A 12,920-nucleotide genomic window follows, 5' to 3' on the forward strand; every position below is an offset into this window, starting at 1 on the left:
CACTCTCATTTCTGCTCTCTTTGTTTTTTTTTTGGTTTTTCAAGACAGGGTTTCTGTGTAGCTTTGGTGCCTGTCCTGGATCTCGCTCTGTAGACCAGGCTGGCCTTGAACTCACAGAGATCCACCTGGCTCTGCCTCCTGAGTGCTAGGATTAAAGGCGTGCACCACCGACACCTGGCACAATAGCCTTTTTTAAAGAAATTTTTGTTGTGGAGGGAACTGGACATCAAAGGGTCTACACATAACATTCTCCACAAAACCCCTGCTGTAGGCCATCTCTCCACTCATCCCTGTGTATTATTTTCTCACCTAAATCGCATTAGCCCTGTGATATTTTTAGTCATCAAAATTATCACTGTTATTTAAAACTCAGGAAACAGGTTGAAGATAGTCAACTAAAATAGATACCATAAGGTTAAAAAAAAGAAAAAGGAAGGAGGGAAAGGGCAGGAGAACAGCACCTCTGGGACAGAGCCCCTGACCCCTGCCTGGGGCAGGGATGACTCTTTGGCTGACATGGCTAGGGTAGCCCCATTGTCTCAGCTCAGCAGGCATGGCTCCCTAGAGCAAAGTGCCCTGTGGTGCCCTGTGTAATGGTGCTGTGGGCTAGGGAAAATGGAGTGGACACTGGGTATCCACTTAGTGCAACTGGCCCTTAAAGAGCTCTCCTACTGAGTGGGGAGAGGAAATGTCCATTCATTCTGGTAATACATTCAAAGTGTATCTGTGTACCCAGGAGAAAAAGTCTGAGTGGAGTGTGAGCAGAGGTGGCCAGAGCTGGGCCTTCACTTAGAGCAACAAAACCAGACATGGAAACAGTATTGTGTGTGTGTGTGTGTCCCCAGCCCCAACTTATACACAGCCCAAGTACACACACACACACACCCACACAATTCTCAGCAGCCTCGAGGGAGTCGGGACTGGGGACTTAGAAGGGGGTGGAAAAGCTAGATTATCAATGCTGTAAGGATGAACCACAAAGCTTGGTTTACTAGAAGTGTCAGGTTTAGATGGGAAGGGGGGTTCATACCCGTAATCCCAGCACTTGGAAGCAGTGGGACCTTGAGTTTAAGGCCAGCCTAGGCTATGGAACCTAGAAAAGGCCAGATGGCTCAGTGCATAAAGGCACTTAGAATCTTGATGACCTCAGTTTGATCACTGGGACCCACGTGGTAGGAGAGTACCAATTCCTGCAAGTCGACTTCTGACCTCCACACAGGTGCCATGCTATGAACATGGCCCTAGCTAAGAAGTATTCTAGAAAACAGGACAACCAGATATGTTTACATTAGAGTGAATGGCAGGGAACATTTCTGGCTTAGAAATATTGGATGGCTGGTGGGAAGGTATAGATCTGGGAAACTAGGTCAACAAACCCAGGGGACCAATAAAGAGCTCTCTATAGAAGCTGAGGGACAAGAAGAGGAAGGAAAAGGTAAAGCTGGGGATTCTTGAGCCCCAGATTCTGCTTACATCCCCAGTTTTCTGGCCTTAGAGCCTCATAGTCCCTCTGGAGCTACTTAATGCTTCCAGCAGGTTGGTGTTCATATCCTGGCCCACACTCACACCCATGGCCCTGGTCAATGTATAAACAATGGCTATGATACTGCATCATGGGTGGCAAGAGTACCTACAGTGTCCTCTGCCAAGGGGTGACCAGGGATCCATCCTCTCTGCCTTTTCAGTTTAGATGTTCCTGTGTTCTGTCTCAGCTGACGGCCTATCACTGTGAGTCTGCTTTGGACAATCACCCAGTTCCCTGTCCACATTCTCCCATCCTCCTCTTACTGGACCCAAACTTCAGGCCTCAGATCTGAGCCACTTTGTGCCTGAAGCCAGCAGTTTTGACTTGGAGAACTGGGTGCTAACTACTGTCTGCCCCTCACTCAGAGGCTTTCTCTTGTGACATAGGCAGTGAGCTTTACTATTACAACTGGGAAGCAGAATCAGCACCCTTGGTCTTATGGTAGCCTGTGCTCACACTGGGTGCTCAAGGGTATCCTTGACATCCTTATCAGGATATAGTGCTGCCTGTTTGGGTGTCCACTTCCCTGGCCTCTGACAGCTGGCTAAGCACAGGCTACATCTTGGAAGTCTGCAAAAGCACAAACCTGTGCTGCTTAAGCAGGAAGGGTGGGCCCCTGCAGTCCTTCAAAAAAGTACCTGCTTGAGAACTGAGGAGACTGGGGCCAGAGAAGGAAAAGTGGTGTGCTTAGCATCAGCTAGCAGGTGAAGAGAAAACAGCCCATGCCTGGAGACATCAGGTTGTCTGCTGTGCTCAACTACCTGGACCCCTCACAGAAGCTTCATTTTGTTTTTTTTTTTGAGACAGGGTTTCTCTGGGTAGCTTTGCACCTTTCCTGGAGCTCACTTGGTAGCCCAGGCTGGCCTCAAACTCAGAGATCCACCTGGCTCTGCCTCCCGAGTGCTGGGATTAAAGGCATGCACCACCACCTGGCAGAAGCTTCATTTTGACCTCAAGAAGGCACCAATCATTCTGGAAGATTCAGACCATCATACATATGGCTCATTTGTGCATCTAAGCATAACTACTGATTTAGCAGGACAGAGCAACTGCATGTGGGTCAGTCAATGTGGTATGGTACAAGAACCTTCTATGCTGACATATGGTCCTGAGCAGCCCTAGACTGAAAAGGGGCTATCACCAAGAAAACTCTTGGCTATTGCATAAAAGAACATACCAAGACTAGTGTTCAACACTTAATTCCATACCAGGAGCAAGGGCTTGGCCAAAGGAGACCTCAGTACAATGGGGGCCATGTGATGGTAGGTGGTTCTAGATCACCTCCAACAGCAAGGTGACACCAGGGGAAGAAAGCTCATGGTGTAAGTGGAAATGTAATGTCAGACACTGAGCTTCCACAGTCCCAGCACACGCACCTGAGGCCCACGGGGACTCCCCAGTAAACCAAGACAGGGTCCATTTCTGTGTTCAAACAGAACTTTAAAAATGAAACACGCTATCCTAATGTCCTTAGTTAGAACTTAAAACTGAACATAGGAAACAGATCATTTTTTAGGAAAAAAACTGGTATGCTTTCCTTAGAGAAATTTACATGAGAAAGGCAGGGAGGTGTCTAGATTGGAATTTTGTTAGAAAGTGCAGCACACAGGGAAGGAAATGCCGTAACATACAAAGTTTAATGAGTAAAATATATTTAGTTTCAATGGTGGGGAAGAGATACATGGATGGCTGCCAGCCAGACCCACACACTCAGTATTCCTCCCCTTCTTCTGCCTCTGCTTCCACGGAATCGACGCCCACCTCTTCATAATCCTTCTCCAGCGCTGCCAGGTCCTCCCGGGCCTCAGAGAACTCCCCTTCCTCCATGCCTTCTCCCACGTACCAGTGCACAAAGGCCCGCTTGGCGTACATGAGGTCAAACTTGTGGTCCAGGCGGGCCCAAGCCTCTGCGATGGCAGTGGTGTTGCTCAGCATGCACACGGCCCTCTGCACCTTGGCCAGGTCTCCCCCAGGGACCACGGTGGGGGGCTGGTAGTTAATACCCACCTGCCAGAGAAGGAGAAAATATGAGAGTTCACTAGAAATCAGAACTGTGGGCCCAGCTTAAACTGCAAATACTCATACTTTTGGGAATGAATAATCACCTACACCAAGCAACATGTATAACAATTTTAAAGTACTTACTTGAACTACCAATGACCAAACTGGAAACATACAGTACAACAAAGACCGAATGAGAACCCTATACTGTGTGCTTAGTTAAAAGGAAAGGAAAGCAAACTGAAATCTTTGTATTAATGTGCAGAAAAACCCCTATGTAGCAGTGAACTCTAGCGATAACTCATTGGAGCTGAAGGATGATGAACCCTAGGAATGTGCTAGGGTGGTAACCTTTTCTCACCCTGATGAACAGACAGATGGTTGTTAGTAGCAGCTAGGAACACATTCAGACTGGAGCTGGGAACAGGCAAGGGCAGAGACACAATGAGTCCTCCCCTGATCAAGAAGTACATTCCTACTTTAAGATGGAACATGTATCCTTTGCACCTCTGCTGGCCTATCAACCAACATCACCCATATAAGAGGCATAATATACCTTGAATATGCAGACTGCCTCTTGTTTTATAAGGACAAAAAGCTTTGGGGATATGGTTCAGATTCGTTATCCACCATGAAAGTATAATTCCAGTTTTCCATAGTTTTAATATTTTGCTACTTTTTTAAAAAATAATTTAAAAGTTATAAAACTTGCTGGGCAGTGGTGACGCATGCCTTTAATCCCAGCACTCTGGAGGCAGAGGCAGGCGGATCTCTGTAAGTTCAAGACCAGCCTGGTCTCCAAAGCAAGTTCCAGGAAAGGCTCAAAGCTACACAGAGAAATCCTGTCTTGAAAAAAACCAAAACAAAGTTATAAAACTTAATTTTTAAACATGGAAACTAGTGTAGCCCAACTAAATGGTTGTAGAAGACTGATAAAGCACAGTGATGCTGACAAAAAGGAAACCAGGGCGAAGAGACTAAGAGGGGGCATCTGGTGCTGCAGACTCTGTAGGGACAGCCAACTTCTAACATACTTCCTCACAGGCCAGCTCTTTATTGCAGAACTACAGGGGTCAGCTGGGAGGAAAACTGGGCAAGGCACAGCATTCCCAGAACCTGCCAACAGACACTCCCTCCCTTGGAAGTCCTCACCTTCTCCATGTCTCAGAGACTGAGAAAAATTCACTAGTCTGCTAAACGTTTGGTAACTGATGGTTTTAAGAAAGGATACTCAGCATTTGGTATTGTGTTAATTGGTAAGTAAGTCACTTAGCAACTTACTTACTATACATGCTTTCTTTGGAGTCTGACATGGAAAGGGGAATTCTTGCCCAAAGCTATGGCCCTGAGGCAGGAGCTGTTGCTTGCTGGCAGATAAAACTGTCACAGCCCCCAATCCTACCTTAAATCCAGTTGGGCACCAATCCACAAATTGGATGGTGCGCTTTGTCTTGATGGTAGCAATAGCTGCATTGACATCTTTTGGGACCACATCCCCCCTGTACAACATGCAGCAGGCCATGTATTTGCCATGGCGAGGGTCACACTTGACCATCTGATTGGCCGGCTCAAAGCAAGCATTGGTGATCTCTGCCACTGACAGCTGCTCATGGTATGCCTTCTCAGCTGAGATGACTGGGGCATAGGTTGCCAGTGGGAAGTGGATGCGAGGGTATGGCACCAGGTTGGTCTGGAATTCTGTTAAATCCACATTCAGGGCCCCATCAAACCTCAGAGAGGCTGTGATGGATGACACAATCTGCCCGATCAGTCGATTGAGGTTGGTATATGTGGGACGTTCAATATCCAGGTTGCGCCGACAGATGTCATAGATGGCTTCATTATCTACCATGAAAGCACAGTCGGAATGTTCCAGTGTTGTGTGTGTGGTCAGGATGGAGTTGTAGGGCTCCACAACGGCTGTGGAAACCTGTGGGGCTGGGTAAATAGCAAATTCCAGCTTGGACTTCTTGCCATAGTCCACTGAAAGCCGTTCCATAAGCAGAGATGCAAACCCAGATCCTGTGCCACCTCCAAAGCTGTGGAAGATGAGGAAGCCCTGCAGTCCTGTGCACAGATCTGCCTGTTGAAAAACCAGAGGATGTAAGCCATGTAAGCCAATGCCTACAAAGCCACGCCCCCAACCTCCAAACCCCACATTCAAGACTTCCATTTCCGCAACTGGTGCAAATTCAGACCGTCTACAACATTCATGATGCACTTTGAACAACACAACGAAGACCCATGGATGCATCAAAGCAGAAGCCGTGTAGTAAAGTATTTTGGTAAACTCATGATAGATTCTTGATTCTAACAGTTTTGGCAAAATGACCATACCCCCACCACCAACAGTGACTCTCCTGACCAGGATAACCACATGAAGCCTCCTCTGCAATCCTCTTACCAGTTTTCGGATCCGGTCCAGGACCAGGTCGACAATTTCCTTGCCAATGGTATAATGACCTCTGGCATAATTATTGGCCGCATCCTCCTTCCCAGTGATCAGCTGCTCTGGGTGGAAAAGTTGCCTGTAGGTTCCAGTACGTACTTCATCTAGAGAGACCGTATATCCCGTGAGTCTTTCGGGCAAAGGACATTCAATTCCACTGTGCACATGTGTCAACAGTGTCTCCTAGTTTTTGATTATATGTAAACCACACACAACCCTTTCAGTTTCTTACCCAACAGTCACAAGCACATGTTTGTATAGCTTGTCTACTCTGCAGAGATTTCAGTGGCTTTTCCTGACACTCCCATTCTCCCAGGAGAGCCTCCACCCCAGAGCCCAGGCACCTACCGACCACAGTGGGCTCCAGGTCCACAAACACTGCTCTGGGCACATGCTTGCCAGCTCCGGTTTCACTGAAGAATGTGTTGAATGAATCATCCCCGCCACCAATGGTTTTGTCGCTTGGCATCTGACCATCAGGCTGAATACCATGTTCAAGGCAGTACAGTTCCCAGCAGGCATTGCCAATCTGGACACCTGCCTGCCCCACGTGGATAGAAATACACTCACGCTGGAAAGCAGAACAGACATGACATTCATTCACTTCAAACTGTTTCACATGCAAGCATAATTTTGTGCAGTGCCACAATGTCTATTTTCAAACTTTACTTGTAACAATGCTCAGGCATGCCTTTTATCTCTAGTAAAACTGACTGCCACCAGGTATAGTTGCACAGGCCCATAATCCCAGTACTCAGAAGGAAAGATTAGGTAGAGTTCAAGTCCAACCCTATCTCAAAACAGACACATTGACACAGACACTTACACAGAGAAAACAGCTTGGTCTGCTCTAAACTTACCCTATTTTGATATAGTTTCACTAACCCTGCTGGCCTCAAAGTAGAGGCAATCCTTTTGCCTCAGCCTCTCAAGTGCTAGGATTACAGATGTAAGCAGCCCTCACACCAAGCTAACCAGTCTATTAAGTAGCAGTTAGCCCCAGAGCGTAAGCGTTTGCCACTCTCCAAAAATTTTGAAGTTTAAGAGCTCATTAGGGATAGTTGAATTCTCTGAAAAAGGTCTATCAGGTTTTAACTGTGGCCCAACTAAAAGACACGACACACTCCAGTAAGGAAAGACAGAACAGGTCCCAGGTCACCCAGTCCAAGCCTAGGCAATCACTGTCTTCTATCTGCCCATCTAGACCAACCCTTTATCATTCTCCATCCCATTCTGTGTACCAGGAAGTTGATTCATGTACACAACACCTGAGGACCGCCACTTCTGAGTTAATAGTCCTCATAAAGATGCTGTCCTGCTTAATGACTTAATTTACTTCCGTTCAGTCTAGGAATGTAATATTCCAGACACTGAAGGATTGAGATGCTAGTCTATCTTGATTTTTTCTTTATTTAAAACTTTGAAGGCAGGGATTGGCCATAGCCCAGGCTGGCCTGAAAATTGCAATCTTTCTGCCTCAGTACACACAGTGCTAGGATTATAGGTATGTGCCACCATATCCAGTTTATGGTTTCTTTTTTTTTTTTATCAGCTTATGGTTTCTTTAACCCTATGTTTATAAATTGTACCTTTTTTTGTTTCTACCCAAGTCATTTTTAAATGGAGTACCTATTTCATGACAGGACCTAATTATACCCAGTAGCCACTTGTTCAGTTTTAAACAAGTCATCCCCACAAATATGTAGAAATTAAATAAAATGTGAAGGATGCCATATCACATGTTCCACATTAGGGGTATGCTATTTGTTGCCCATGTGCCACATATGACCCTGGAGAGCTATGAATGTGGCTATGAACTTTAGAAAATACACTTTTTCTTTGTAAATCATGGGTTCTTGTGCATCATTTTATACATGGTAACACTGTACTGCAATGTCATGCTAAGTGTATATATGTTCTTGATGTTTGTACTCATACATGGCTTCAGTTATAAAACTGGTGGTATGTATCTTCTAGTGTGCTAGCTAAGTGCAGACAGTTGAATTAGTGGCATCAGCAATTACATGTGCTTGTGGTCAACTTAAAAATGAAATAACATTTTTTGTCCCAACACTGCAAATAATAGTTAATTGCTGTTCAGAAGATGAGAAACTGCTTCTTTGACTCAGTTATTTCTACACCTTAGGTAGGCCTCATGGATCCCCCGAGCTTACAGCTGGCTGCATTGAAAGTTGGAAAGGCCCAAAACCTTGCTTTCTATTTTCCTGGCAATTTTCTTTTTATTGTTTTGAGACAGGGTCTCACTATGTTGCTCCGGCTGATTCAAACTCAAAGATACTTTGCCTCCACCTCCCTAGTGCTGGGAATAAAGGTTATCACTATGCCTAGCAACCAGTTTTCTTTTTTTTTTTTTTTTGGTTTTTCGAGACAGGGTTTCTCTGTGTAGCTTTGCGCCTTTCCTGGAGCTCACTTGGTAGCCCAGGTTGGCCTCGAACTCACAGAGATCCGCCTGGCTCTGCCTCCCGAGTGCTGGGATTAAAGGCGTGCGCCACCAACGCCCGGCTCAGTTTTCTTAATAAAAGCTAATATAGGGCTGGCGATATGGGTTAGTAACTAAAGGCACTTACTACCAAATTTAACGACCTGTTTTATCTTTGGGACCCACTCAGTGGAAGAAAAGACCAACTCCAGCATGTCCGTCTTCTGATCTCCACCAGTCATGTGCACATTCATGCAAATAAGTGAATGTAATACAAAAAAAAAGCAAATACAGTCCCTTATCTAATATTTTAAAAATCCCAAAAAGGCTTCTATGTCTCAAAAATAAATAGATTCTATTTAATTTATAGGGAAGTTGTGCAAATTTTCAAAGTTTAATTTTGGGGTTGGGGATTTAGCCTTTTCCCACGTGACTCCAGTTTGTGTCGAGCTGACAAAAACTAATCAGCACGGTGTCTTTGTATGTACCTTAATTTTTCAATTCGCCTGCCTTGGCCTCCACAGTGCCTGGGACTATGGCATGCCACACAACACATCTGAGATCTGCTTTCTACGGGAACAAATGCTCCCACTTATAAACCATATCGCATGACAAACAGCAGTAGGCACAAAACACACAGGTTCTTTAGGGTGGAGCTGGTGGCAAACATCTGTGATCCCTACACTGAGGCGGCAGACCGTCTTAAAATCCCAAACAAAGGCTCTTCGGGCTCACAACGTTTCCTTTTCCATGGTGAGCATTGGGCTCAGAAAGCTAGGTGGCGTCTAGAATCTTCTAGAACCAACGCCATTGTTTGTTCCTTCAGTCAAGGGCCCTGAGAACTGAAAACACAAAAGCTCCCTCTCCACAACCTGTCTGCCGCCCTCTTTTGCTGTATTTTCTTTAGAATTCTCTGAGGCTGGGCTGGCCTCGAACCCTTGCCTTGCGCCCACTTGGGTCAGCCTCTGCAGGGCGGGGACTCCAGGGGGTACTGCATCCCGTGGAGAATCTCATTCTCGCGAGAACCTGGGCCGGAGCCCCCAGGCTCTGAGCTAGGGCTGCCGGGCCGCGGGCGGGAGGAGGCCTCCCGGGCTGCTCGCCCTTGCTGGCCCTCGCAGGACCAGGCCCTGGGGAAGCCCCCCATCCGAGGACACGGGTCTCCCTCCCGGGGCCCACCCCGGCCTGGGGCTGCTCTCACCATGTTGCACTCCTGCAGACCACCTCAGCCGCTCCAGCCGCCCCTCAGCACCGCTCCGCAACCGCCTCTCTCGTGCGCCTAACGGTCCAGGGCCGGAAGGTAGGGGTATTTAACGAGCTCTCCTGGATGCTCATTGGCCCAGAGCTCCGTGGGGGCGGGCCTAGCTCCCTCATCCCACTTGTGATTGGGTGTGGCTCGATTTGGAGCGCTGGCCCTTTCTGATTGGATGTGTCTTTGGCGGGAAGACTCTGGAGTGGCTGAGGATCCGCTGGAGACCTACGGCTTTGCGCAGGGCAAGTGGGGGCGCTCCGGCTTCGCTGGTCTGCGCATGCGTAACAGAGAGAGGACCCTGTGGCTGTGCACGCTGGCCATCCTGCAGTCCTTGCCCCGCCTCACCTTGCCTCATCTCACCTGGTGCGGAAAAGCTATTTGGCCACAGCCTGGGAGAGCTGCAGATGATGCTTCTTCAGCATATGTGAGTTTCTGGGCACCTTGGGGTGCTGAGTCTGTGAGAAAGGTCGTCTATTCTGACAATTTTCTGTGGGAGAGGGTGTTGGAGGGTTTGGGGATGCAGTTCTGGCTGGCGTCCAAGTCTTTGTAGCCCTGGGTGGTATAAGTTGAGGCTCTGTCTTAGCCGGCCTCAGAGTTGGGGATCTAGACATGCGCCATGTGCGCGTGGTGGGTATTTCAACCGCAGTTTTGGGGAAACACAATTCAGCAGACATGCCTTCCTTCCTCAGGATATCTAACTGCACATAATTGAATCGTAGGCTGTAGCATGTTGTGGATTCTTTTTTGAGGACTAATCTTATGTTATCCCACCCTGCTTGACTGACTCCCCCTGTAACCAAGCGTGGACTTGAGCTGTAAACCCTCCGGCCTCTACCTCCTGAGTTCTGGGTTTCAGGTGTGTACCATCGGCCCAATTTATAGAGCACTGGGGAACAAACCCACACTCCAGGCATGTGTAGCAAGTAATCTACCAAAACCAGCTACCACGCTGCCCCCAATGCTGTGTTTTTTAGAAATATTTGTTTTTTTGATTATAAAACTAACACATTTGGAGTAGAAAGTATGGGAAAGGCAGAAATAAAATAGAAATCAGCAACTGTACAAGCTAGAGAGACATTTCAGCTCTTTGTCTTTATCCTGTGTGTATGCATTTATGGCTTTCTGTATAACTAGGATCAAACAAGGTTCTTAAAACCACTTTCTTGAGAGTTACATTGCTACACAATTACTCTTTTACTGTGTGGGATTCTGTTAATTTCAGGAACTTCTGTGCACAGATTAGGCTCCTCCTCTGGCCTCCTGAGTACCTGGGACTTCATACAGGTGTGCATCACCATGCCACACTTATTTATTTATGGAAGGAGTATTTAATTTGGCTCACAGTTTGAGGGTATAGTCTGTCAAGATGGGGAAGCCATGGCTTCAGGTTGTTTTTTTTTTAATTTATTTTTTTTGTGAGTCAGAGTTTCATGTATCCAGGCTGGCTTTGAACTTGTTATGCAGCATAGGACAGCCTAAGACTTTTGATCCTCTTGCCGCTATCTCCCAAGTTAGGATAACATAAAGCTGTGTAACCTGTGGGAGCCCGTTCTCCGGTTCCTCGTGGCTTTACCCAGCAGGTCCGAATAGAGGATGATCAGGACCACGGGCCTGAGTGCAGGTGTCTGAGATGGTCTGCACTTGGCTGTGCTGGGGGAGGAGGTCTTTTGCTCCACCCCTTGGCGTCTCTATAAAAACCCTGGGCCAGAGACAGTCGGGGCCCGTTGGAATAGGTTCCAGGCCCTCTCGAGGCTATCCTTTATTTTCTATCTGTTTATCTCCAAGATATTCTCCGCAATAAATCCTTCTAATATTTCCTGCTGATCACACTCAAGAAAACTCTGGGGAACTGTGGGGGTGGTGGGTAAATGCCCCACAGTAACCATGCTCAGTTTATGTGGTGTGGGGACCAAACCCAGCGCATCTTGCATGGCAGGCAAGCATTCTCCCCTCTGAACCATGCTCCAGGCAGTAGGCACCAGTCTTTCCACATATCCTGGTTAGCTTTAACTGTCAACTTGACATAGCCCAGAGTTACTTGAGAAGGAAGTCTCAATTTAGGGTTTGGCCAGATCATATAGGCTTGTGAGCATGTGTGTGTGTGGGGGATTTTCTTGGTTGGTGGCTGATGTTGAAGGGCCCTGCCCACTGTGGATGGCACTGTTTCCTGGACTGTGACCCGGAAATATAAGCCAAATGAATCTTTCTTTCCTGTTAGTTGCTCTTGGTCACGGTGTTTGTTTCTGCCACAGAATGAACACCTGCATTTCTGGTTATTTCTGTAGACAGTTGAGTCAGTGGACTGGACCAAACAGTATGGGCAGTTTTCTGACTCAATGAGCAATGAAAAGTTGCCTTCCAATAATGGTGTTACATTTTGCCTTTTGAAGGTGGTGTCTGGGATTGGCAGTTGCAAGCCTCTTTGTATTTTGTCTCCCAAGGTCACCAGGACCTGAATGTCTGGATGAGAGGGATGTCTCTGAACCTGGGTTCAGTTCAGCATCCAGCTTACAGTTGAGGGTTTTGCTATATGGACCAGTGAAGAGAAATAAAGGACTGCAGAGCAAAGGACGAGTCCATTGTGAATTGAGGGGCCGTCGATAGGGAAGTTGGAGTGGATCATTAGATGTGAGAGCCACTTAGGAGCAGGTGTTGGTGGTGGGATGTTCTGAAGGCGGCCATGCTTTTATTACTCTGCTCTGAAAGCACTTGGCTGCATGCAAAGCCCTGGAAGAATGACCATCACTGAGCTCGGCTCGCAATGCCATCCGACTCCATTCACCTGGATACACTAAGGAAAAACCCACCACTTCCACAGACCTTGATTACTCTCATTTACACACCCAGGTCTTAAAGAAGCTTCTTTGGGCAGTTTCTCTCCTGTGGATGACAGTCCAGGTTCACAAGTGGTGGGAGGTGGGTGTTTGTTCAATTTCTTATAATGACATACTGAGCCCTGGGGAAGGTTTTGATTGAACTGTAAAGCTATAAATATGAGTGAGGGATAAAATCTGGACTAGTCAGATTGGTACTGGGCAGGCAAAGAGCTGATAAACAGGAAAGTTGCTATGGTAGCTCTGACCCCTGATGAAAAGTCAGAACACTCCTGTGTGGTTCGACGTCTCTGAGGCTGCAGTCACACCGTCCCCACTATCACAGAAACTAAAGCACCAGGGCGTTCTCTCACACCTATGTAGTCATGGAGGGTCTGCATCCCCAAAAGACAGTTGTCATTGTGGTGTCGATGCCTCCTCTG

At 47.2% G+C, this 12,920-nt stretch overlaps 2 protein-coding genes across 2 annotated transcripts in view; one reads left to right on the plus strand and one right to left on the minus strand.

Annotated features, from left to right (window-relative positions):
* Window positions 1-3,143: 3,143 nt before the first annotated feature.
* Window positions 3,144-9,715, minus strand: LOC114708475 (tubulin alpha-3 chain). Its single transcript, XM_028891794.2, has 5 exons — window positions 9,614-9,715; window positions 6,324-6,546; window positions 5,931-6,079; window positions 4,929-5,609; window positions 3,144-3,532 (listed from the first exon to the last, which is right to left on the minus strand). The coding sequence occupies exons 1-5, from the start codon at window positions 9,614-9,616 to the stop codon at window positions 3,236-3,238; spliced, it is 1,353 nt and encodes a 450-aa protein (XP_028747627.1). The 5' UTR covers window positions 9,617-9,715; the 3' UTR covers window positions 3,144-3,235.
* Lmntd1 (lamin tail domain containing 1) overlaps window positions 9,615-12,920 on the plus strand; it is a 214,991-nt gene continuing 211,685 nt past the window's right edge. Inside the window, exon 1 of the mRNA XM_037203992.1 lies at window positions 9,615-10,088. Within this exon, the coding sequence (XP_037059887.1) occupies window positions 10,069-10,088 (20 nt within the window). The 5' untranslated portion in view covers window positions 9,615-10,068. The remainder of the gene's footprint in view (window positions 10,089-12,920) is intronic.

The sequence above is a fragment of the Peromyscus leucopus genome, chromosome 3, assembly GCF_004664715.2.
Source record: "Peromyscus leucopus breed LL Stock chromosome 3, UCI_PerLeu_2.1, whole genome shotgun sequence".
In the NCBI taxonomy this organism is placed as follows: domain Eukaryota; kingdom Metazoa; phylum Chordata; class Mammalia; order Rodentia; family Cricetidae; genus Peromyscus; species Peromyscus leucopus.